At 36.4% G+C, this 26,924-nt stretch overlaps 1 protein-coding gene across 2 annotated transcripts in view; it reads left to right on the plus strand.

The window, feature by feature from the left end:
• Positions 1-26,924, plus strand: part of POLR2B (RNA polymerase II subunit B) — a 42,638-nt gene that overhangs the window by 5,874 nt on the left and 9,840 nt on the right. For both annotated transcript variants that reach the window (XM_036895202.2, XM_036895203.2), the window contains 14 exons: positions 1,552-1,702; positions 3,878-3,990; positions 4,081-4,300; positions 4,673-4,831; positions 7,285-7,449; positions 10,011-10,207; positions 10,354-10,473; positions 11,585-11,771; positions 14,518-14,661; positions 14,903-15,042; positions 15,137-15,248; positions 18,408-18,562; positions 19,326-19,524; positions 19,856-20,024. In XM_036895202.2, coding sequence (XP_036751097.1) covers positions 1,552-1,702; positions 3,878-3,990; positions 4,081-4,300; positions 4,673-4,831; positions 7,285-7,449; positions 10,011-10,207; positions 10,354-10,473; positions 11,585-11,771; positions 14,518-14,661; positions 14,903-15,042; positions 15,137-15,248; positions 18,408-18,562; positions 19,326-19,524; positions 19,856-20,024 — 2,231 coding nt within the window. The remainder of the gene's footprint in view (positions 1-1,551; positions 1,703-3,877; positions 3,991-4,080; positions 4,301-4,672; positions 4,832-7,284; positions 7,450-10,010; positions 10,208-10,353; positions 10,474-11,584; positions 11,772-14,517; positions 14,662-14,902; positions 15,043-15,136; positions 15,249-18,407; positions 18,563-19,325; positions 19,525-19,855; positions 20,025-26,924) is intronic.

A 26,924-nucleotide genomic window follows, 5' to 3' on the forward strand; every position in this document is an offset into this window, starting at 1 on the left:
TAACATCAGGTGATCTTTCCGAAGCACCTTTCCCAGGTGAATATGATATTATCATCTGTGATTTCACCAAGTCACATAATTTCTGGTAAAGTAATCATGATAGCAGATACCATAATATGAAATATTTATATAGTTTTGTCATTTAAAGGATAACAGTCTAATGAAGCACTATTCTAATGGTTTTGGGGAAAGTAGCTATGGTTCCTTACTGGGGGAATGAAACTTGTCCATAATTTTGTAAAGATTTTTTCATTGTAAATTGTCCATAAAAGCCATTGCTATTTAAGTCACAGACAGTATCCTGTATGTGTTTCTTATATATCAATGGCTGACTCAAATGGTTATGAGAATTTCCTTTGTTAGCTTTCAGTCGCTTCTGAAGGAGATGCCCCAGCATTCTTTCGGCTGTAGCTTATACCAGGATGACTGTGCACTGGTTGCCATAGGTTGTAACTTCTAATATTGGTGGCCGTGACTGACTGACTCAGGTTGGGGCCTTGACCCAAAGCCAGCCAGTATGTGGGCCTGCAGTGGACCAGTGAGGTGACCTTATGATGTCAAAACAGAGGCTATGCATATTGACTCAGAACACTGATACAAGGGTGGGGGAGTCAGTACTTGCTATGGAGTGGGGAATTAGAATCTAAGAAAGTCTCAGATAGGGATGCAGGGTTCAAAGGTGAAAGAGTTGAGGCATGGGTGTGTACTCGTGGGGCAGTTCCTACTGCTGAGAGGTGATGAGATAATCCAGCCCTTAGGCCTGTGTTAGATCTCAGCCTTCTACTTTCACTAGAGCCCAGCTTTGCAGCTGTTCCTGGGTAGTGGGAAGGAGGGAGATTCCTCTTACACATGTACCTGCTTATATCTTTATTATGTGTTATTATATATCTATTTCCCCATCCCTCATGTGTCTATTCCTTGTCTACTCTTAGACTCTCTCCATCCTTCTTCAGGATTTTTCTATGTGATTTCTCTGTCTGCATTACTAGCTCTGATTTCTCACCCATGGTCCTTTTCTATCATCAATCATTTGCTGAGTATTTTCACTTGAATGACTTATTCTTACCTCACCTTTAAAATATTCAAAATAGAACTAATAATCTTTAACTTAAAATTGAAATTCTTACACATTCCATATTTTAGTCATTTATACCATTTTTTCCCCTCTTACTCAAATTTGAGTTCTTATTTTTTATCATCTACTATGTATTTTCTTTAGTCTTCTCTCCTGATACTTTTTTGAAGAAATGTTTCAAAGAGGCTGGATGAAACTTAAAAGGACATTTGTAAATTAGGCCTTCCTTATAGTTTTTATGTTGTGCTTAATTATTTTAACCCATAAGTCTTTTTTGACCAAACTTAATAAGTTTACAAAGAAATTGTTCCTAGTCTTACCCCTTTTTTGAATACCTCATAATATCTTGTGTAAAATGATGTCATACAGTGGTTGGTCTTTAATGATCATTCATTGAATTTAGTTATAAGGAAAATGGGAAATATGCTAGAAAACATCTGAGTTGTAACTGATTATGAACTCAAATATTTTCCCAGTTCTTATTTTGATGAGAAAGGCTTGGTCAGACAACAGCTGGATTCTTTTGATGAATTTATTCAGATGTCTGTTCAAAGAATTGTGGAAGATGCTCCACCTATAGACCTACAGGCGGAAGCTCAGCATGCTAGTGGAGAAGTTGAGGAACCGGTAAGATGGTTATTCTAATAAAGTAACATACCTGAAAGAAGAGTATTAATTTGAAAGTTCAGTCTTCTCACCTGGCTTAATGGTAAAAAAAAAAAAAAAAAGTAGGTGTTTTTTAGCAGTGTACTTCATCATCTGTAATGAGCTCCTCATTTATTCTTACTAATGGACAGATACATTTTTGCAAGTAGTCCAAAACCTTATTCCTATTCAGATAATAAGTACTTGATAGTTGGGAAGAGGTAAGTCAGAAATATGATGAACTACTAAGAGAAGCAAGCCAGAAATAGTCATACTGCTTCAGAAACCCAACTTTCTTCTTTGGTAGTGTAAAGAATCATAAAAGGAGAAGTGTTTGAAGGACTTTACCCCTTGATTACTTGTTGCATGAAATACATTATTTTAACAACATGTGAGATAATAAAGGAAAATCACCCAAACATATCAGCTGCTTTAATTTTTCTAAGTTCCTTATAATCTTTGTTACACAGATGCATGTTTTTAGCATTGTTAAAATCATAGCAAGGCTATAATTTTATAATCTGGTTATACATGAGTGATTGTAAAGAATCTATGTATAGTCTAGAATAATGACGGACACTGACTATTCCCAGTTTTTGAAAAGGAGACAGACAACATTATGGGCCTTGAGAGACAGGGAAAACTGAAAAACAAAATGAGACACTGAGAAAAGAGTAAGACAGAGAGGGAGGCCATTATTTTTAGTCAGCTCAGGCTTCTTTTCTGTAGCTAAGCTCCTAAGGGCTGACCTATTATTTTCATTCTAAGTGGAGATGCTGCACAGACTTTTGCTGCTAAGCACAAAAATAATTGGCTCTTCTGGCACTGCTGGAAAAATAGGCATAAAATGCTCTTTTTATACTTCTGACATTTTCTTTTCATGGTCTTTGCAAACTGAGAAGTGACAATATAGCATATTCAAAGTGCCAGTATCATAAGTACTACTGGAGGAAGAGATCTCTGAAGCTGTGGTTTGCAGAGCTTAGTGGAAAAGATAGGAGAGACTTAAGCTGACCACGAAGGGCAGGGTAGGACTTGTCTTTGTAGAGAAAAGATACTTAGGCATTTCAGCAAGAAAATACTTGGTATAATTTGGCTTGGGGATGGAATGGGGCCACAAGAGTCAGTGTAGGATTTTTGGTTTGATCTGTTTTTGATAGGTGTTAGTGGAAGATAAGATGGAACCAGATTGTCGCAGGCTTTGGTTATTATGGAAAATTTTTGAAAGATTGTCAAAAAATATGCGTAAGATATTGTTTTAGAAAGGTTACTTTAGAAATGATGTTTACTAGAGTGGGAAGAGGCTGGAGGGAGATAAAAATCTTGAAATAGCCTAGGTTGATGTTGATGGGATGATGGGGGAAAATAAAATGGATGGCTTCCCTTTGGTTCATTATCACCACCAGTTCTCTTTGCCCTTTACCTACTCCAGTTTGGGAAACTTCATTGTCAATAATATATCTTTGATGGTCTGCTAGGTCTTGTCTTCTCCTTCTCTGAGATTTGATTTAGAGAGAAATCCAATATCCGTTTATCTCTGGGAAGTTCTTAAGGATCTTGTTTTATTGGGCAGCAAATAGATATTTAACTGAAACCTGTTTTTTGTTTTTTGTTTTTTTGTTTTGCTGTGACTAAGCTATAGTTAACCAAGGTCAGAAGCTGTCAGTCCTTTATATGGAATAATTAGGATTTTTTTTTATGTTTAATTGAGGAGTTGGGTTTATTTTCTCTGATGGTCTGTTAATTACATTATAATCTTGTTCTAATTGTCTGAATTTATCTTTCGTTTTCTGGTAAATATATACTTCTGACCCTAACGAAGGAGAGAGGGCACGTGAAACTATATAGATCATTAATAGAAATCCATTTTAACTGTTTGGCACTAACTCAGGAGCACTTGATGTGTGCATAGTTTCCATTTACTTGTGCTATATTAAGTATCTTTTTTTGTTTCCTGCCTAAAGAGAGCAAATTAAGTATAAGACTTGGAATATGGACATTGACTTTGGAGAGCCCTCCTGTTAGTAAAGTGGATTCGTTTTATCAGTTTCTAGAGTGTCTTGTACTCAAAATGTTAATGTCAGTTAAAATGGAACCATTAAAACTTTTATGGAAAAGAAATGATTTATCCTTTTGATGTTTTTGGTTTCATTTCAGCCAAGATACTTGCTGAAGTTTGAACAGATTTACCTCTCTAAGCCTACTCATTGGGAAAGAGATGGTGCTCCTTCCCCAATGATGCCAAATGAGGCCAGATTAAGAAATCTCACGTAAGAAATCCAATTCAGAAAATGTAATTTTAACCAGTTGAGTGTTTAAGCACATACCTTATTACTACTTAATCTACTTTATTTTCAAAGGTATTCTGCCCCCCTTTATGTTGACATAACAAAAACAGTCATTAAGGAAGGTGAGGAGCAACTTCAGACTCAGCATCAGAAAACTTTTATAGGAAAAATTCCAATTATGTTGCGTTCAACTTACTGCCTATTGAATGGATTAACTGATCGTGATCTTTGTGAGTTAAATGAATGCCCCTTGGATCCTGGTGGCTATTTCATTATTAATGGATCAGAAAAGGTATAGTAGCATTGTTTTTAAAAATTATAAGATGGCAGTTTAGATTTAAGTTGTGAAAGTTGAAATTAAAAAGTAAACTAGTATATAGAAGAACTTGGAAGTGGTACTTGAATATTTAGGCAGTAATAGTTGAACTTATATAAACCAAAGTTTTACATAGCTATATATAATATGCATTAGAAATTTGAACAGTTGTTTGACTTTATATGCTTCCATGAAGCATTTATGCAAAATGAGTTTGTAAGTTCAAGAACTGAGGTATCATTGAGGCTATATGTTCAGTAAACTAGATTAAATTAAGATGTAGATTTCACTCTCCACTTTAAGGACCTTGTGGGTTTTATGGTTGTAACTTTTTTATTGTCTATATAGGTTCTGATTGCCCAAGAAAAAATGGCAACAAACACAGTCTATGTGTTTGCCAAAAAGGATTCTAAATATGCTTATACGGGAGAGTGTAGATCGTGTTTGGAGAATTCTTCCCGACCCACCAGCACTATTTGGGTTAGCATGCTGGCCAGAGGAGGACAGGTATGGACTGGGGTTGATATTGTTTGGGTTTATTCCATTTTGTCTAGTTCTGTAATTTACCAGACTGTATTCTTAGTCAAAAAGCTTTTCTGGAGCATATCAGTGTTATATGGTAGGTGTTATATTATTTATTTATTGCTGTGTAACGATTTACTCTAATAGCAACATTATCTCACAGTTTCTGTGAGTCTGGGTATGGCTTAGCCAGGTCCTCTGGCCGAACATCTGTCATAGGCTGCGGTTCAGGTATGTGCCTGGGTTGCAGTCACTTTAAGGCTCACTGATGTTGTTGTTAGCAGGATTCAGTTGACCATTGGCTGTTGAACTGAGTCTCAGATCTTCACTGGCTATTTCTTGCCACATTGATCCCTTCTGTGTAGTAGCTCACAACATTGCAGCTTCCTTCATCCGAGAGAGTAATTTGAGAAGAGCCATAGAACATATGAGCAAGATGGAAATCACAATCTTTTATGTCTTAATTTTGCAAACAATATCCTTTCATTTTTGCCATACTCTTTTTGTTAGCTGCAAGTCAGTATGTCCAGCCCATACTCGTGAAGGTAGTTTTACAAGGCAATAATAGTAGGAAGGGGTCATTGGGCACCATCTTAGAGGCTGCCTACCATAGACACATTACTTACAATAATGTTACATAAGTAATAGCTGGCATTTCATGAATGTTTGCTATGTGCCAATTATGATACTCAGATTGCTTGATTTAATCTTTACAACCATCATGGTAATTAGTTGTAATTACCTCTAGTTTCATGTACATTTTAAATTTATTAAGTTTTCTTTTGAATAAGTCATACATGCACGTTAAAATCGTTTTTTAGAAAAGTACAACAAAGGGTATTTTATAAAAAGTAGTCTTCCTTTGATACCCCCTCCCCCCGCAGATGTCTTCCCCAGAGGCAGCTGCTTTTGATAATTTCTCATGAATCAGTGCAGAAATATGCAAAAAATGCAATGCAGAAAATGCAGAAACTAAAAATGGGAGCATGCAATATGTACTGTTTGAACTTTGCTGGTATCCTTTAAAAACATTCCTTCTAAGCTGTTATATTCCTATGTAGCTGTACTGTAATTTAACCATTTTCCTTTTGGTGGATATTTAGGTTTCCAGTTTTGTGCTCTTTCAAACAGATCTGCAGAATCTAATACCACTTTTATAAGTCATATAAAGATGAAAAACTTGAAGATTAGGGAGTTTTAACTGCCTGAATTTAAATATGTATGTGGAATATGTGTTCTAAATAATTTAAATGGTTCTTTCCTTGTAAGTGGGTGGGATGGAGTCCAAGTGTTGAGAAAAGATTCCCAGGTGATTGTGATATGCATTCTTTGTTGAGAAGCATTGGCCTGTCATGGAGAGCAAAGAAATGAACACAGTATATTAGATTATCATGGCAGCTGTGGGCAAAATGATTAAGTAGAGGCAGAGAAAGAAAAATCATCTGGATTTAGTGATAGCTTTGATTTAATATGAGAATGAGTCAATTAAAATTTTGTGGTTTCCTGGGTAAAGTAGAGAACTTGCAAAAACTGATTTTTAAAAACATCCTAGTAAGTTCATTTTTAGACAAGATTTTAGGGGTGCATAATGTAGGCATTTTTTAAAATGTTTTGCTTATACTGAAAAAGATCTGTAATGAAACAAATAGTAGACTTAATGGAATAATTTATCTAAGAGGAAGCAACCAAATGGCAGTTGGAGATACAAGGACTGAGGGTGCAGGAAAAAGATCAAGATGAAGCTTTGGGTCTCATTTGTGAAAAGTTGTTACCAAATACCCATCAGATGGGACAAGGTTTCTAAGGAAGGAGATCTGAAGTAGGAGGAGGAAGATAACAGAAACTGTTATTAGAGGGATCATGATGAGGTGTCATTGGTTATGAGGCCAAGAAAAGCTAAAGTTTCATATTGAAGGAAAGAAATATAATTAAAGCCAAGAAACCAGATGTTTGCATGACAGTGTGGCTAATAACTTTTGTTTCTTTGTGTGTACAGTTAGAGAAATTTGAAAAAAGCTTGAGTGAAAGCAGCTGTTTGTGAATTTTGAGACATTATTCAAACAAGAAGATAGCTCACAGACCAGCTCTGAGTTAATATTTATTTTTCATTCTATGCTTAGATTTTTTTACATTTGTCTATCTGTATTCTCTTTTTTACCCCTCATGCAGTCAGAGGTCATTTCCAAATATAGTATTGGGTAATTCTGAGAGAACCTTGGCAGGCAGAGAGGAGATAATTAAAATCTCAGGTCTAAATGACTAGCCTGTCCATAAAAATTAGTAAAACCGTTCCAGTGATTTTGAAAAGCAGCTGTGAAGTATTCGAGGCATGCTTCTTTTGAAATACATACAATGAACATGTTATAAAATAATTCTCATGTTTTTATATGGCTGTGATATCTGTGTGCTCCTATTCCAATGATGTTTTGTTTTTCTAGGGTGCAAAGAAGAGTGCTATTGGTCAGCGAATTGTGGCGACTCTACCATATATCAAGCAGGAAGTTCCCATCATTATTGTGTTCAGAGCATTAGGTTTTGTGTCTGACAGAGATATTTTAGAGCATATTATTTATGATTTTGAAGATCCAGAGATGATGGAAATGGTAATGTGAGAACAATGTATTCGTAGTATTTACTTCTTGTAAGAGGTTTAAAGTTACTGACTTTCACTAATCTTAAAACAGAGTAGAAAGCTGCTCTGAAGAACAATTTAGCTGTCACAAATTTGCCATTTACTGTGTAGTGAAAGCCTTCAGCCCTGCCTTGGCTTCATTCTTGACAATTCTGTGTAAAATAGACATGAAAAGTAGAGGCAGCCAGAGTTCTTTGAAAGCAGCAAGAAGAAAAAGTAAAAAGCTTAAAAGCATACCACTCTAGTGCAATTTAGTAAAAAGGGAAAATGAGTAGTTGATAACATTTTTTTTTTTTTTACAAACTTTATTTTGAAGTAATTTCGAATTTAGAGAGAGGTTGCCAAGAAACTGTTGTATACTCTTCATCTAGGTCGAGACAGTTTTTAACGTGGCCACATTTGCTTTATCAGTCTTGTTATCTATATGTACACATTATTATTTTCTGGACCATTTAAGAGTAAGTTTGAGGCACCAGCCCCTTTACTCCTCAATATTTCAGTTTATATTTCCTTAGAACCAGGACATTCACTTACATAATCATAGTACAGTTAACAAAATCAGGACATTTAAGTTAAGTACAGTACTATTAACATACAGATCTTACTCAGGTTTTGCCAGTTGTCCTGATAATGCCCTAGTGGCATATTTTGGTGGTAGTTGGGATTCAGAATCCAATCCAGGCTCATGTGTTGCGTGTTTTTTTATGCCTCTTTATAGTCTTTTTTAAATCATCCGTTGTCTTTTTCCTCAGTGTTTCATAACATTTAAATTTTTGGAACAGACAGGTCTTTTTCTTTTGTAGAATTTCCCTCAATTTGAGTTTTTCTGATGTTTGCTCATGATTAGATTCAATTTGTGCATTTTTTAGCAAGAAAAATATACAAGTGATACTGTGTGCTGCCCAGGGTGTTACACCAGGAGTCACATGGTGCCATTTTGTGCCATTATGAGTAATGATAACACTATATTGATGTCTGTTAATTCTTCCACTGGAAAGTTACTATTTTTGTGGAAAGGGTCTTTAAATCTAGATAAATACCATTTCCTTATCCATCTTTTCTATTGATCCTTGTCGCTGTAGTGTTTGATACTCTTTTTTTTTTTTTTTTTAAGTATCATTGATTGACACACAGCCTTGTGCTAGTTTAAATGTAAGTAGTTGGTATTCTTAAAGTTGTGAATCATCCAGTCTTTAAGACTACAAAGAAATAAGGTAAAATGCGGGCCAAACACATTGGCCACAGAGTTAGAAAATGAAGCATATTATAGTTATTAGAGTATTTATTGATGTGATTACATGAGAAAAGTGGATTCTGGTTAGATTTTTATCTTAAACTTTTCCATGCTTCTTTTTTAAAAAGTATTAAAAGACTTTGAAAGATAATATGTTTTAACTTTCATCTGAAAGGCATCCAAAATGATTCTAACTGTATTCAGTCAGTATTGAAGTTGGAATGTTCCTAGTAAAATGAAAGAACTGATTTGCCTCGTATATATTGTTTTGTGAAAATTGCTGTTGTTTCTTTAGCTCTTTTGAAGCTTAGGCCAATTTTTACAAGTCTGTGAATCAAGCATTCACTATGCAAAGTGCTTTAATTTTTTCTTCTGTAAGTACATTATTATTGTTACTCCTTTTTTCAAATCCTTATTAACCTTAACAAAACACGTTTCATAAAAACAATTACCTTTAAAAATATAACTTCCGTTTACCATATTGTGGCTTCACTTTGGTTTACATTACCTTTTTATGATCTTTGGTTCCATGATTGGAATTTGGATGTTTAAACCTATCAATCAGTGATGAATAGACAGAAAGTCAAAGGCAGGAAAGGCATTTCAGTATATGTGATAGGATGAAAGTGTGTTTATAGGGGCCAAAGTTACTCAGTGTTAGCCCTCATGTCTCATGCTCATTATTATGTAAAACTGGAGTTTCGAATATTAGAACTGGAGTGGAACTTAGAGATTATTTTATCTAGTCCCTTTGTAGATGGGGAAACTGATTACATGGCTGCACAGGGGCCACAGCTGGTTAGTGGCGGATGTGGAATGCATGTCTCTAACAATTGCCCTTAAGATACTCTCCTTTACAAAAAACCGAGTGGTTTCATTTATGGGTTGAAACCTCTTAAACCAAGACTGAAAACAATCTGGCATATTTATTTATTTGTAACTTAATAAATTTTAATTTGACTATTAAACTTCTCTAAATTGATTTTAGATATTTGGAAGGGACTCAGTCTTGCTTCTGTTCATTAAAATGTTACAAACAAAACTACGCTATTTTATTAATGGAATTTTTTGTATTTTTCCAGAAAGTATAATTACCTGTGCTGATGAGTGGATTTTGTCTGAGATGGTTAGATCACCAGTGTCTTTAGATTCTAAAATTTTGTGATTTTTTATTTTCTAAAAATATTTGCATACTTGATTAGGTTTGCAGAGATATTTAACATGTTATAAATTAACTGATAGTTGATTCATTTTAGGGGGAAAATGAAATATGAAAATAACTTTAAATTGTCTGACAGGTTAAACCTTCTCTTGATGAAGCTTTTGTCATTCAAGAACAGAATGTTGCATTAAATTTCATTGGCTCAAGAGGGGCAAAGCCTGGAGTCACTAAAGAGAAAAGAATTAAATATGCAAAAGAAGTCTTACAAAAAGAAATGCTCCCTCATGTTGGTGTCAGTGATTTCTGTGAGACCAAAAAAGCTTATTTCTTGGGGTATGTTAAATTCTATTGTCTTAAGTTCTTTGCCAAGATATAGTTGAGATAAAGTTTTTTTTTTTTAAGTTAAATGGTTTTTAATACATAAGTTGAAAAAAAAAAGCCAAGAACCACGTTTTTTTTCTAATTCCTTTCTTTTAAAGGTACATGGTTCATAGATTGCTTCTAGCAGCTTTGGGTAGAAGAGAATTGGATGACAGAGATCACTATGGAAACAAAAGATTGGATCTTGCTGGGCCACTTCTTGCATTCTTATTTAGAGGGTAAGGAATTGCAGGATAATACTGATAAAAGTACAGAGATTTCACTTTAGATTGTTCGTTGGCACATGGAGATGCTAAATTACTTGGCATCCATATTGGATGCATACAAGTTAACTGTATTTTCTTTGCCACTTGATACTGGAATCTTTATTAGTTCTACTTTTGTATTTTATTAAATCACACTAAAGCTGGAGGAAAACATCCAAATATTAGCAGTGGTTGTCTCAACAGCATCAGGATTATTTGTGATTTTTATTTTTTTCTTGGTATGTTTTTATATTTTCTGTAGTGAACATATGCTTTTATAATCAGAAATAAGTTAATTTTTTTATTTTAAAAAGTTTTTAATTGAGGTCTAGTTGACATAAAATATTACATTAGTTTCAGGTGTACAACCTAGTGATTCAACAATTATGTGCATTACGAAATGTTCACCATGATAAAGTGTAGTTACACATCTCTCAACACAGCAATTTATTACAATATTATTGCCTATATTCCCTGTGCTATACTTTTCATCCCTATAGTTTATTTTACAACTGTTTGTACTTCTTTATCCTCTTCTATTTCACCCGTTTCCCCATCCCCTCTGGCAACCACCAGTTTGTTTCTGTATTTAAATGTCTGTTTCTCTTCTTTTGTTTGTTCATTTGTTTTGCTTTTTAGATACCACATACAAACAAAATCATTCTTTTTCTGTATGGCTTATTTCACTTAGCATAATACCCTCTAGGTCCATCCATGTTGTCACTAATGGCGCGATTTGATTCATAGAGAAAAATTATTTTTAAAAATAACATGTACAGACAATTTAATACAAAAATAGATCATATTAGCAATGTTTTTATAATGTGTTCTATTATTAGTGTGTTGTAGATTGATATTTTTCAGCTTTTTTGTTATCACTCCCTTAAGGAGCCTCTTGACATTTTTTCCCTAATGGCTACCCTCATGTTTGTTATGTACTGTATGTACCTCTGTGCTTTATACATAAAGAGTAATAACAACTTTGCTGTCTACCCCAACCACTGTTTGCTCTCTTGTGGGCATTATTGCTAATGTATGTTGTAGACCTTTACATGTTTAAAACAATACCATTTTATTTTGGCAGTATGTTTAAGAATTTGCTTAAAGAAGTGCGAATCTATGCACAGAAGTTTATTGATCGAGGAAAGGATTTTAATTTGGAGTTGGCAATTAAAACAAGGATTATATCTGATGGCTTAAAATATTCTTTAGCTACTGGAAACTGGGGTGACCAAAAGAAAGCTCATCAAGCCAGAGCTGGAGTGTCTCAGGTAAGGATGTCAGCTAGGGCTGTAGGCTTAATAGGGAAGTGTTATGGGACTAATAGATTCTTTCAGTAGTTGAATGTAAATTATTTTGCCCTTTTTTCCCCCTTGGTAAGATATAAAAGCATTGGGGGCTTCTGAATTATGAAAATGGAATTTTTCTTAAATTAGCTATTATATTACTTAAGAGAGACTTAAGATTTTGTCTTGCATCAAGATAGAGTTAAGTAGCTGCTTGTGAGGGAGACAGTTCATGTTAGTGAAATTTATGTCTAAAAGCTCCATAGTAGAAGCTCACCCAGAGAATAAATAGGCACCCCTGCCTCTGTTGGAAAGTATAGTACTTCTACCACCGAGTTCTCTATGTTGGCCTGTTGTTTTGTACAGTGACTGCGGTAGCTGCTCTCAGATGAAGCAATGAAGGAGACCTTTTAAAAAAATGGCTCACTAGTATTTAAATTTTTTAATCTTTTCTGTTTGTATACAAGCAGAAAAATCTGTAAGTACATGTCTAGCTTTATGGAATTTTTGGGCACATCTCGTCCTCTTTTTTTTTTAAACTAGCCTATACCAGTATCACCCTAATTTGGCATCCAGACACCACCTTCAAGTTCCTGATTCCTAGAAACTGAGATGTTCTAAGAAACTCTGGGAGGCTGCTGATAGCAAAGTTAAATTTCTAGTTCCTTTTAATTTAGTAAGGATTTATTGCACATACTGTTGTTTGTGATGCTGACTGGGTTCACAAACATGAATGAGATACTATTCCAGCCTTCAAGGAACTCACATCCATCAGGAAACAGATTTTCCACATATAGCTCACTGTGCTGTGAGCTCAATTATGATAAATGCCATGCTGCCAGTTCAGTTCAGTGTATGGTCATTAGAACTTATGATGTGCCAGGCACTCTGCCACACATCAGAGATGCAAAGATTAATAAAATATGATCCCTGATCTTCAGTATTTGTAGCATATACTAAGAGATAGATGTAAACACATAGTTACAGCATGGTACAGTAAAGAGCAATGTGCACATCTGCTCTGTAGAGAAAGGCATTAGCACAGTCTGAAGGGTGGATTTTTTTCATGAGGAGGTAACACCTGAACTGAATCTTGAAGGGTAACTGGGAAATAGCCCAAACCTGGGAGGAGGGTAGAACTAGCAGCTCTACAGGAAAATTTGAGAAAATTTCTTAATATCCTGACAAAGGGATGGAGGGAAGAAAGAGCCATGTGTATGTAGGAAGAGCTAGTGGTCTAGATTTTTCAAATCCAAGAGGGAGAGTTAGGAAGATTGGGTTAGAGAGGGGAACTAGCTTATACCAGTATCACCCTAATCTGGCATTCAGACACCACCTTCAAGTTCCTGATTCCTAGAAACAGATGTTCTAAGACTTTGGGATTTGATAGACACAGTATTTGGCAGTGTGGAGAAAAGATTTGAGAAGGGCAAAGTTTGTGGCAGGAAGATTGTCACAGCAGGCTGAGTGAGAAATAATTAGGAATTGGACCACAGCATTCTGATAAGAGACGGAGAATGGAGTCAAAATTGAGAAATATTTAGGAAGTAAATTTTGTAAGACTTTGTCGTTGATTAGTTGAATGATGGAAAACTCCATAGAGTGCAGAAAAGGAAACTCTTCTTCCCAGAGGTGGGTTCCCTCCCACAGACAGAGCAGAATGGGCAGTATGTTCCTTTCTGTGGCAGTTGCATGGTCAGAGTTGTGGAGGTGAGAGTGTGTTTAGCAATGCGGTGGAGTATGGGAGTTTGGGAGACTTGTAGGGGAAGGTTGTTCGGGACTTCTTTGTGAAGAGCTTTCATATGATCCTCTGTAGTTGTTGGGTACCTGTTTAATACTTTTTAAGTGGATGAGTGATGTGAATATAACCTATGTTGTAATAATTTTAGTAACTGAGGAGAATAGATTGGAGGGGACATTTCAGGGACTTAGGAGGTGATGGAAATGGTATAAGTAAGAGGTAAGGTGGCATTGGGAATGGAGGGGTTGAGTTTTTGAGAAAATTTGAAAATAGAATTGACAGGGTATGTTTATTGTTGTGTGAAAGGAGGAAGTCAGAGACAAAACTGATACTGAGATCTGTATTGAGAGATTAAGGGAAAGGGGATTCTGTTAACCATGACAGGAGACTTCGGAAGAGGAAAACAGGCTTGGGTTGTGGTTGGGCCGGGGAAGATAGTGCTTTGTTTTTATAGTGGTATGTCCCTCCAAGTGTTATTTTTCTTACAAGGTTTACCTTGCTGAATTTCCTCTTAAGTGTTGAATCTCCGTGTTGGATCAGGGGTTTCAGCGTGAAAAAGTACTGAGATGAATTAGTGATGTCTTCTGTGGTCAAGGAATGTGAGTTGGTGGCATTTAATGCTTATTGAGTGTTTAATGATTCCAGGTACTGTTCTAGGTACTGGGATACAATAGAGAACAAAAGAAATAAGAAATCCCCACCCTTGTGGAATTAATGTCCTTAGTGGTTGGAGACAGACAATTAACAAAACTTTTATGTAGTATGTTAGAACTGTGCATCACATATTTGCCATTCCTCCTGTAAGTAGCAGTTAGGTTATGGGGTGAATGGGATTATCCAGGGAAAAGATGGAGAAAGGAGGGATGGGGATAGTTTGACAGTGGGTTATATGTAAAAATATGACTTCGCCTCATTCTGTTATTTGCCAAAAATCTGATGGTATGAGTAACAGAAAGGCCCAGACATTAAAGATTTGCTACTTTTTTCTAGGTATTGAACCGCCTGACTTTTGCATCTACTCTTTCTCACCTGCGTCGTTTAAATTCTCCTATTGGGAGAGATGGCAAACTAGCAAAACCAAGACAGTTGCATAATACATTGTGGGGAATGGTGTGCCCTGCTGAGACTCCAGAGGTAATACATTAGAATTTATGTTTAGAACAAAGAGTCTGCCAATAATTATGTAGGGTATATAATTACTTCTAGAAGTAAGTTTTTGTTTAATTATACAGTGTAATTTAGAACTAAGATGTTAATTATTCTTAGAATATTCTTAGAAGGTAAATCCTGAAATCAGATTGAAGGAAAATGTTTGTGGAAGAGAATTTTGACAGGCATGTTAAGTCAGTGTGAGTAATACTTTATTTATTCCTAGGGCCATGCTGTAGGACTTGTGAAGAATTTAGCCCTGATGGCTTATATTTCAGTTGGATCTCAACCTTCTCCAATTTTGGAATTTTTGGAAGAATGGAGTATGGAAAATTTAGAAGAAATTTCTCCTGCAGCTATTGCAGAGTGTGTATAAATGCAATAAAAAATTATTGTCAATATTTCATTGCAGCATAGTATAGAGTTACTAAGTGCAAATGCTTTTGGTTTCGCATTTTAGTGCAACCAAGATTTTTGTTAATGGCTGCTGGGTTGGAATACATAAAGATCCTGAACAACTAATGAATACTCTAAGGAAGTTGAGGCGTCAGATGGACATCATTGTGTCTGAAGTAAGAGTCCTTGGTTAACTAAGAGGGCATGGTGTATGGGATTTTAAAGAAGGCATAAGACTAGTGAAAGTTATTTTTGCATTGGCACTTTTCTTTAACTGTTTTCCCTTGTATTCTAAAGTATATTATCAAAAGTCTAGGTGATGTTTTGAGCTATATTATAAGGTATTACTTGCTTTAATGCTTGAGATAGATGCTTTTAAAAATTTGACATGTAATTTGAATTATTAAGTTGTATTTTAGAACTCAGATTATATTTTAAAGTAAAAGGAATTCTTTTGAGGGTCTTTTTGTAAAGCTGACAGCAGTGCTGTTAAAAAGGGAATAATAATCTCTGATTTATCCTTTGTCTGAATCCAGAGATTGATTTATAAAATGTGGTACACATCTAATAGATTCTCTTATATTTAGGTGAATATTGAAGTACTTTGGGGTTAGGATGACGTTTTTTTTAATCATTAAAATATAGTATGAAGTTTATTATTCCCCCAAATTGGGCTTTTGCTTTTAGTGTTCTGAATTGAGGAATATGGTCTGGCTTTTGATTTCCCGCAAATCTACACCTTGGGGTCTATCTAGGTGAAAGTGGGTCTGGAGAAAAGGTGTAATACACTTAAGCCAGTAGCTGGGCTCCTTCCTACCTAGCAAAGCAGAGAAGAGAGTTTGGTTGCTGTAGGCCTTTTTCTAGCAGGCAGACTCTGGGTTTTGACCCAGGTGTATTCATAGCTTCCAGGCAGGAATGACATGCTTCAGTGGAGGGCAGGCAGGGCTAAGAGAAAGCCTATGAACCTAAATTGGCTGTATTTTTTTGCGATCGAGAACTTTGATTATGCCATGTCCAGAGTCTTCTTCAGCTTTTCTGTGGTCTTTAGGATAAAATTAATTCTTCATGCTGTTAGAGACCTCCCTACCTTTACATGGGCCTATTCCCTCAACCTGGTATATTTATGCTCCCTGTCCTCCATGCCTCATCAAAAATGGGCAGTAGGGAGAGGGGTGCTTAATACTTTTTTCCAGATAAATCTCACTTTACAGCACATAATAATTATTAACTCTTACTTCCTTCAGATACCTTACTTGTCCCTCTAGTTTGAGTTAGAGCAGAGGTTGGCATATATTTTCTTTGAAGGGCCAGATACTAAATATTTTTGGCTTTGTTTACCATATACTGTCTATTGTGTATTCAGTTCTGCCATTGTAGTGAAAAGCAGCCATAGACAATACATAAACCAATAAAACTTTATTTACAAAAAGAGATGGCAGTTGTGAGGGCAGATTTGGCCTGCAGGCTATTCACTAACTCCCTGATATTTAATCTCTGTCCTACGTATAGCATATTTTACTTAAGTACTTCTGACAGAATGCTTATACCAGGTAGTAACTATTGATTTATTTTCCTGCCTCACTCACTATACTCTTCAGAGGTAGGGAACATATCTTAATAAGACTCTATTTTCAGCTCTGAGCATAGTGCCTGACACACAGTAGACCCTGAGTGTTGAACAAACAAGTGGATCTTGTGTCCTTGGACTCTTGGCACTTTAATATCCTATTGGAGAGTGATGTTGGGAGCCTCTAAGTGGGAGAATTGTGTATATTTTCAGAAAGAGCCTGCTTCTTTTTCTTTTTCTTCCTATTTTCTGATAACCAGAGGTCCTCACTTTACTCATTTCTAACTTTAGCCCTTTGTTGGACTCAGTAGGCTTTCTTGTCAATGATCCTTTGTAGACCTACTAAAGAACCCCGTTGTTTGAGACACAAGATACTGCTTGGTCTTTGAGTAGACACAGCTCAGTTTATGTCCTTTTGTTAAGACAGTAGAGTTATATTTTATTAGTTCAAGGCAGTGCATTTGAAAGCAATGTCTTTTCTGGGACTTGAGAATGCCACTCAGGGTGTTTTTGCTCCCATACGCAGTGCTTCTCTTCAGATTGTTTTTTTCTGAGGACAGGAGGTGGTTTAAGAATGTGGAATACTTTCTACGTCTTGGCTTTTGACGCTTTAGTTTTAGATAAGTCGATGTTTTTTTATCACGCTTTTATGTTTATTATTGTTTTTAAACTGAGCAATCAAATCTTTTCCTTCTTAAATGAACCTAATCTTTTCTTTAATGAAAGTGTCCAGATGTGATTTTACTTTTCTAAAGCACTTTTGTGGAGAAATACCAATCTGTTTTTCCATCACGCAGTTCATTTCTTAGTTGGTTTCTGAGACTATATATTAGGTCTAGATAATTCACTGGTAGTTCGTATTTGTTTCCTTTTTGATTATTTCTTCATATATAGGTACTCCAAATTCTGTGATGTTTTTAATAATTATTTTCTTTATTGCAAATCTTCCCAAATTATTTTTGATATTTCTTAGGAATGTATTTTCTAGTGCTGCTCAGTAAAAGTATAATGTGAACTACATATCTAAGTTACGTTTTTCTAGTAGTCATATTAAAAAAGTGAAAAAGTAACAGATGAAAATGACTTTAATAATATATTTTATTTGACCTCATATATCAACAACATTATAATTTCAACATTAATCAGTATAAAAATTACTGACAATTTTTTTTTTTTGGTGGTACTATCTTTGAAATCACCGTGTGTAGTTTATACTTTCAGCATATCTTAGTTCAGAATGGCCACTTTTCAAGTGCTCAGTAGTGACATGTGGCTAGTGACTTCTAGTATTAGGGATACTATAAGCCATTTGTTTGATAGGTGAGTGTGAGAAATCAGGCTTACTACTGGGAAAGTATGATCAAGGCAAGTGATACAGGGCTGGTTATTGAACAGGTACAGAGTGAAGTATATGTGATTGTCAAAGAGGCAAACTAAGAAATTGTCATATACTAGTGTTTATAATACCAAAAATATATTTTCTTCATTTTACTATATGTTGCATGACATTATTACCCTATGTTGTATTTTCAGCTCTAGAATTACCAAGGTTAGATATTTATCCATTATACAGTTTTAAATATACTTAGGTTTTTTGTATATTGAAAATTTGACTTAATGTTATCCTGTTGAATAATAAGATTTATCCATTTTATTTGATAATTGCCTGCTCCAGAAATTTTTAGGGGTTTTATTGTATTTTTAGCTAAGACTTAATGATACAGAGAAAATAAAAGTTCATGAGGTTGTTTTGTCTTCTTATACATAGGTTTCTATGATCAGAGATATTCGAGAGAGGGAGATTCGGATCTATACAGATGCAGGTCGCATTTGTAGACCACTTTTGATTGTGGAAAAACAAAAGCTCCTTTTGAAGAAGAGACATATTGATCAATTGAAAGAGAGAGAATATAATAACTACAGGTAAGAACATATATTGAGAAAAAATGGAGATATCCACATACCATAAAATTAACCATTTTTGAAGTATACAGTTCATCGGTATACTCAAGATTGTGCAACTATCACCACTGTCTATTTCCAGAACATTTTCATCACCTCAATAAGAAACTTTATACTCATTAACATTCACACGTGTTTCTCTTAATTTTTGTTATCACGTTAAGGGGCTTGGGTTTTGTTTAAGTTTAGAAGAGTCTGTGACATATTAAAGTCTAATAATACTAGAAAATAACCTATATAATATATATAACATGGATAATATAATAATAAAATTAGTAAAAATATGAATTTGATTTAAAGTTTATTTTTAGTGATATATGAATGTATATATTTTTATTATAAAAATTTTAAAACTATTTGTGTCATGAAAATATATAAAAGCCCCTAGTTCATACTCTCCTGTTCAAAGTAGATACTATTAACAATTGGGTATTTATTCTTCTAGTATTCTGTGTCTTCTATCTTATTCTAGTATTTATATTATCATCCCCATCCCCCATAAGCAGTTTCTTTAGAAAAAGCAAAACTAACTAACTAATAGTAATAGTTATGGAATTATTTGTACATTCAGTAACTTGCTTTTTTTGCCCCTGTTAACAATAATACACCTGTTTTAGAAATCTTTCTGTATCAGTACATGTAGATACAAGAATAAGGTTTATTAAGTAGGAAGCCTCATTAATAGTTTGGGAAATAGGAAATTATGTGAAATCTCCTTTTTTAGTTGGCAGGATCTTGTGGCCAGCGGGGTAGTAGAATATATTGATACTCTAGAGGAAGAAACCGTGATGCTTGCAATGACTCCAGATGATTTACAGGAGAAAGAAGTAGCTTATTGTTCCACGTACACACACTGTGAGATTCATCCATCAATGATTCTTGGTGTCTGTGCATCTATAATTCCCTTTCCTGATCATAACCAGGTTGGTAGCAGTTTTAATAATTTCTGGGTTATTAGGAACTGGGGAAAATAGAATAAAAATTAGAGATTGGTCTTTTAGTTTTTTCTTAAAGAAAAGCCTTTTAATAAAAAGGCTATGAACTCCTATAGAATCAACATCAAACATACATGCTTGTTCTTGTGTTTTACTGTTAAGAGCCATAATCGACTGTTTCAAATGGCTATCACTTACCTTTCAGAGAAAAAACAGGAACTTTGCCAACCTAATTTGTGATTATGTAATACCTTGTAGAGTCTGTTCCTTTAGAAGTAATTAAATTTTCATTGATTGTGCTTTTTATTTCTACCTTTAGTCTCCTAGAAACACATACCAGTCTGCTATGGGAAAGCAGGCGATGGGGGTTTATATCACCAACTTCCATGTTCGTATGGATACATTGGCCCATGTTCTCTATTATCCTCAAAAACCACTTGTGACCACAAGGTCTATGGAATATCTCCGATTTAGAGAGCTGCCAGCAGGTATGTTTGCTTTTGTTTTCCAGTTTTTAAGACTCTGCCATGCTTCTGGCACTCTTCTGAGTGCTTGGGAGGGTTAATAAAATGCATATGACACAGTCTCTCTTCTCATGGAATTTATGAAGTGGTGGGAAACACAATGAACACAAACAGGTGGACATGTTGGAAGCGTTATGATGGAGGTACAAAATCCTTTGGAAGCAAAGAATGAAGGAAATGACTGATTCCTGTTGGAAGTCTAGAGCCAATTAATATACGATAAAGGAGCCATGGATATACAATGGGGAAATGACAGGCTCTTCAACAACTGGTGTTGGCAAAACTGGACAGCTACATGTAAGAGAATGAAACTGGATAATTGTCTAACTCCATACACAAAAGTAAATGCAAAATGGATAAGACGTGAATGTAAATCATGAAACCATAAAACTCTTAGAAGTAAATATGCAAAAATCTGTTGATTATAAACATAAGCAACTTTTTCCTGAATACATCTCCTCGGGCAAGGGAAACAAAAGCAAAATGAACAAATGAGACTACATCAAACTAAAAAGCTTTTGTACAGCAAAGGACACCATAAGCAGAACAAAAAGGCATCCTATAATGTGGGAGAATATATTCATAAATTACTTATCTGATAAGGGGTTAACATCCAAAATATATAAAGAGCTCCCATGCCTCAACACCAAAAAACAAATCAACCAATTAAAAAATGGGTGGAGAATCTGAACAGACACTTCTCCAAAGAAATACAGATGGCCAAACAGGCATATGAAAAGATGCTCCACATTGCTAATTACTAGGGAAATGCAAATTAAAACCATAGTGAGGTATCACCTCACACCAGTTAGGATGGCCAACATCCAAAAGACAGACAACAACAAATGTTGGCGAGGATGTAGGGAACCCTCCTACACTGCTGGTGGGAATGTATATTAGTTCAACCATTGTGGAAAGCAGTATGGAGGTTCCTCAAAAAGTTAAAAAAAAGAAACCACGTGACCCAGGAATTCCACTCCTAGGAATTTACCAGAAGAAAACAGGATCCCTGATTGAAAAAGACATATGCATCCCTATGTTTATCACAGCACTATTTACACTAGCCAAGGTATGGAAACAACCTAAGTGTCCATCAGTAGATGAATGGTTAAAGAAGAGGTGGTACATATACACAATATAATATTTTTCAGCCATAAAAACAAATCCTACCATTGCAACAACATGGATGGAGCTAGAGGGTATCATGTTCAGTGAAATAAGCCAGGCGGAGAAAAATAAGTACCAAATGATTTCCCTTGTTTGTGGAGTATAACAACAGAGCAAAACAATGAACAAAACAGCAACAGACTCACAGACTCCAAGAAGGGACTAGTAGCTACCCAAGGGAAAGGGTGGGGAAGGTGGGTGGGGAAGGAGGGAGAAGGAGATTAAAGGGCATTATAATTAGGACACATAATATAGGTAGGTTACGGGGAAGGCGGTACAGCATGGAGAAGACAAGTGATGACTGTTGCATCTTGCTACGCTCATGGACAAGACTGCAGTTGGGAGGGTGGGGAATTGATGCTATGGGTGAATGTTGAAACCTCAGGGTTGCTCTTGTGAGGCCTTCATAAGATTATGCATCAATGATGCCTCTCCAAACCATAAAAAAAAAAATGAAAGTGGAGACTGGAAGTAACAAGAATGTTTAAAAAAAAAAAAAATCAGTCCTGGATTTAGAAGTTTTGAGATAAAGGTTTAGAAATCTTTTTTTTTTTTAAGGAAAACATTACATCAGTTATTAAAAGTGGTCCATATTTATTTTATTATATTAATTTTATTTATTTTAGTATCATTAATATACAGTCACATGAGCAACATTGTGGTTACTAGATTCCCCCCATTATCAGGTCCCTACCACATACCCCATTACAGTCACTGTCCATTAGCATAGTAAGATGCTATACAGTCACTACTTGTCTTCTCTGTGCTATACTGCCTGCCTTGTGTGCACCCCCCACCCCAGCTACGTTATGTGTGCTAATCGTAATGCCCCTTGTTCCCCTTCTCCCTCTCTTCTCACCCACCCTCCACAGTCCCTTTACCTTTGGCAACTGTTAACCCACTCTTGGGTTCTGTGAGTCTGCTGCTGTTTTGTTCCTTCAGTTTTTGCTTTGTTCTTGTGCTTCACAGATGAGTGAAATCATTTGGTACTTGTCTTTCTCCGCCTGGCTTATTTCACTGAACATAATACCCTCTAGCTCATCTATATTGTTGGAAATGGTAGAATTTCTTTTCTTATGGCTGAATAATATTCCATTGTGTATATGTACCACATCTTCTTTATCCATTTATTCACCGGTGGATACTTAGGTTGCTTCCATTTCTTGGCTATTGTAAATAGTGCTGCGATAAACATTGGGAGGGGCACATGTCTTTTTCAAACTGGGGTCCTGCATTCTTAGGGTAAATTCCTAGGAGTGGAATTCCTAGGTCAAATGGTATTTCTATTTTTAGATTTTTGAGGAACCTCCATACTGCTTTCCATAATGGCTGAACTAGTTTACATTCCCACCAGCAGTGTAGGAGGGTTCTCTTTTCTCCACATCCTTGCCAGAATTTGTTGTTCCTATTCTTTTCTGTGTTGGCCATCCTAACTGGCGTGAGGTGATAACTCATTGTGGTTTTAATTTGCATTTCCCTGATAATTAGCGATGTGGAGCGTCTTTTTATGTGCCTGTTGGCCATCTGAATTTCTTCTTTGGAGAATAGTCTGTTCATATCCTCTGCCCATTTTTTATTAGGGTTATTTGCTTTTTGGGTGTTGAGACATCTGAGTTGCTTATATATTTTGGATGTTAACCCCTTGTCAGATATGTCATTTACAAATACATTCTTCCATACTGTAGGATGCCTTTTTGTTCTGCTGATGGTGTTCTTTGCCGTACAGAAGGTTTTTAATATGATGTAGTCCCATTTGTTCATTTTTGATTTTGTTTCCCTTACCCAAGAAGATGAGTTCAGGAAAAAGTTGCTCACTTTTATATTCAGGAGATTTTTGCCTATGTTATCTTCTAAGAGATTTAAATTGTTTCAAGACTTACATTCAGGTCTTTGATCCATTTTGAGTTACTTTTGTGTATGGGGTTAGACAAAAAAAACCCAGTTTCATTCTCTTGCATGTAGTTGTCAGTTTTGCCAGCACCAGCACCTTGCCCAAGAAGATGCATTCAGGAAAAAGTTGCTCACTTTTATATTCAGGAGATTTTTGCCTATGTTATCTTCTAAGAGTTTTAAATTGTTTCAAGACTTACATTCAGGTCTTTGATCCATTTTGAGTTACTTTTGTGTATGGAGTTAGACAAAAAAAACCCAGTTTCATTCTCTTGCATGTAGTTGTCCAGTTTTGCCAACACCAGCTGTTGAAAAGGCTGTCATTTCCCCATTGTATATCCATGGCTCCTTTATCATATATTAATTGACCATATATGGTTGGGTTTATATCAGGGCTCTCTAGTCTGTTCCATTGGTCTATGGGTCTGTTTTCCTCTCCTCTCCTTTCCTCTTCCCTCCCCTCCCTTTCCCTCCCCTCCCCTCCTCTCCTCCTCTCCCCATGATTATGTTTTATTAAGGTATCACTGATACACACTCTTACAAAGGTTTCACCTGAAAAACATTGTGGTTACTACATTCACCCATATTATCAAGTCCCCCCCATCCCCATACCCCATTGCAGTCACTGTCCCATCAGCATAGTAAGATGGCACAGAGTCACCACTTGTCTTCTCTGTGCTACACTGTCTTCCCCATGATGCCCCCCACACCATGTGTGCCAATCATAATGACCCTCAATCCCCTTTGCCCTCCCTCCCTTTTTCCCTGCCTCCCCTTTGGTAACCACTAGTTCCTTCCTGGAGTCTGTGAGTCTCCTGCTGTTTTGTTCCTTCAGCTTTGCTTTGTTGTTATACTTAAGGAATGTCTCTTTGATTAGTACTCTTATATCTGTAGAGTACTGTTTCTTTGGTTGACATCTGGGAGCAGAGGTCCTTGGTGACAAAAGTTTGCCTTAACTTCAAGTAGGTCAGGGGACTTAAAGGCTCCTTAATGCTGAGCTGAGTCTCAAAAAAGGTGAGCACAAAGAGGCAGGAAGAGTTTATACCTAGTTTACAGGTGGGTTGTAATCCTAGATTTCACATATTTATAGTCCTTCAGCTCACAGATATATATATATATATTTTGGTATCATTAATCTACAATTACATGAACATTATGTTTACTAGGCTTCCCCCATCACCAAGTCCCTCCTACACACCCCATTACAGTCACTGTCCATCAGCATTGTAAGATGCTGTAGAATCACTACTTGTCTTCTCTGTGTTGCACAGCCCTCCCCGTGCCCCCCTGACATTGTACATGCTAATCATAATGCCCCCTTTCTTCCCCCCAACCTTATCCCTCCCTTCCTACCTGTCCTCCCCAGTCCCTTTCCCTTTGGTAACTGTTAGTCCATTCTTGGGTTCTGTGATTCTGCTGCTGTTTTGTTCCTTCAGTTTTTTCTTTGTTCTTATACTCCACATATGAGTGAAATCATTTGGTACTTGTCTTTCTCCGCCTGGCTTATTTCACTGAGCATAATACCCTCTAGCTCCATCCATGTTGTTGCAAATGGTAGGATTTGTTTTCTTCTTATGGCTGAATAATACTCCATTGTGTATATGTACCACATCTTCTTTATCCATTCATCTACTGATGGACACTTAGGTTGCTTCCATTTCTTGGCTGTTGTAAATAGTGCAGCAATAAACATAGGGTACATCTGTCTTTTTCAAACTGGGCTGCTGCATTCTTAGGGTAAATTCCTAGAAGTGGAATTCCTGGATCAAATGGTATGTCTATTTTGAGCATTTTGAGGAACCTCCATACTGCTTTCCACAATTGTTGAACTAATTTACATTCCTACCAGCAGTGTAGGAGGGTTCCCCTTTCTCCACAACCTCGCCAACATTTGTTGTTGTTTGTCTTTTGGATGGTGGCGATCCTTACTGGTGTGAGGTGATATCTCATTGTGGTTTTAATTTGCATTTCTCTGATGACTGGCAATGTGGAGTGTCTTTTCATGTGTCTGTTGGCCATCTGAATTTCTTCTTTGGAGAACTGTCTGTTCAGCTCCTCTGCCCATTATTTAATTGGATTATTTGCTTTTTGTTTGTTGAGGTGAGTAGCTCACAGATATTTTTAACAAAGTACTCATGATGTTCATTGAGCATTCAGTTTCTGTGATACTCATTCAAGGTGCTTTACACATGTTATTTCTAAGCATCATTAAAGGTCTGTAATGTTTCTTCACCTGTGAAATGACACTAACGGTACTTCATAAACTTTTGTGACGATTAAATGGTTAAATCTACTTAAAACTCAGGCTAATGCCTAGCTTTAATGAGTAATGAATGTTAGCTGATTAATGATAGTGGTGGTTGTATTATCTCTGTTTAACAAATGTGGAGACAGGATCAGAAACGTTATTTGTGCAAAGTTATACAACATAAGAAATATTTATCTGGAAGTTAAACTCTGGTCTGTTTTTTCCTTTATGACCAGATGTAGGCCTTTCCCCCTATCTCCCCTTCTGATGCTCTTTCCTCTTTACTACGTTGCTTCTTTATTTGATGGAAATACTAGAAACATAATTCAGAAGATTACTGTTTTTAGCTAAGTTTAGCTAATTTCTCAGTTTTGCCCAGATACCGTGGGTAAAGGATGTAGGGTGAGCATTTGCCTCTTGGGCTATAGTAGATGTAACATACGTGCGTGAGCCAAGGATTGTCACACCAGTGGCTGGAAAGCATCACAAGGGTCAAGACAGTTGAGCACTTACAGGCTGTGTCACCTGGAGAAGAGGGGGCCATAGGCAGTGCTCCACTGAAATGGGAGGACATGCTAGGGAAGTCTTGCCTGTTCCATGTGTCACAGATGTCACATAATGTCCTACTATTGGCTTAGTAGTAGGGTCACATCACTTCACTCTCCCAAACCCTGAAATTTCTGTGAATTCTCCACCCTTTGCAGATCCACTCCCTGCCTTCAGGATCCTGCATTTTACATACTTTTTCCTCATTATGCTGCTTGATTATGTGTGAAACTTAGAATTCTTCTAGTTTTCCCGAAGAATCCGCATGAAAGGATGGTGACCAAGGTGGATGTTACTAAAGATTTTTTAGAGGAGGTCATTTAGATTTCCTGAGGCGTTTTCATTGTACATGCGAGGAGGGACTCTGACTTTTCTGATCCCTGAGGACCTTTCTTGGCTGCTTGCTACTGGAGGCTTTATCCCTGGCTCTTCCCAGGAAGGGCTCAGGTTCCCTGACACTGCCCTACTCTTGGAGGACTTCATAGCCCCTTCCCCAAGCAGACTGTTTTAGCTTTTTCTGCTCCAATTTTAAATACACAAACCCATCAAGGTGCTCCGGAACAACAAATGCCCTCTTGTTGCAGCGATCCTTCTTCCTTTGATAGCAGTGAAGGTCACGTCAGCACAAAGCATTTAGTGTTTCCTGTGAAACAGGGCTTGCTGCCTCTTGGCAGGACTGATGACTAGTTGGTGAGCTGGAGAGGTTTACCTTTCTACTGGGGTTAGCCCTACTCAGCTTCAGCCATAATGAGGATGTGCATATGCAAACCCAGTGATGCCTCATCTGATTTGTCAAGAAGAGTTGGAAGTAAAAGCTTTTGTGTGAATTTGCTCTTTAAATTTTTATGAATGAATTTAAGTTAAAAACAAACTCTGAAATCAGCTGCCTTGGGCCAGTTAAGTTTAAAATAGTCAGTAGAAAGCTTTCCATGGCATAGTAGCCAGAGCTTTTAATGAGCAAGTATAGTTGTCAGGGAGGAGGGGCTGCCCTTTGCGTTTATCTCTTTCTCCAA

The sequence above is a fragment of the Manis pentadactyla genome, chromosome 5 (genome assembly GCF_030020395.1).
Source record: "Manis pentadactyla isolate mManPen7 chromosome 5, mManPen7.hap1, whole genome shotgun sequence".
Classification (NCBI taxonomy): Eukaryota; Metazoa; Chordata; class Mammalia; order Pholidota; family Manidae; genus Manis; species Manis pentadactyla.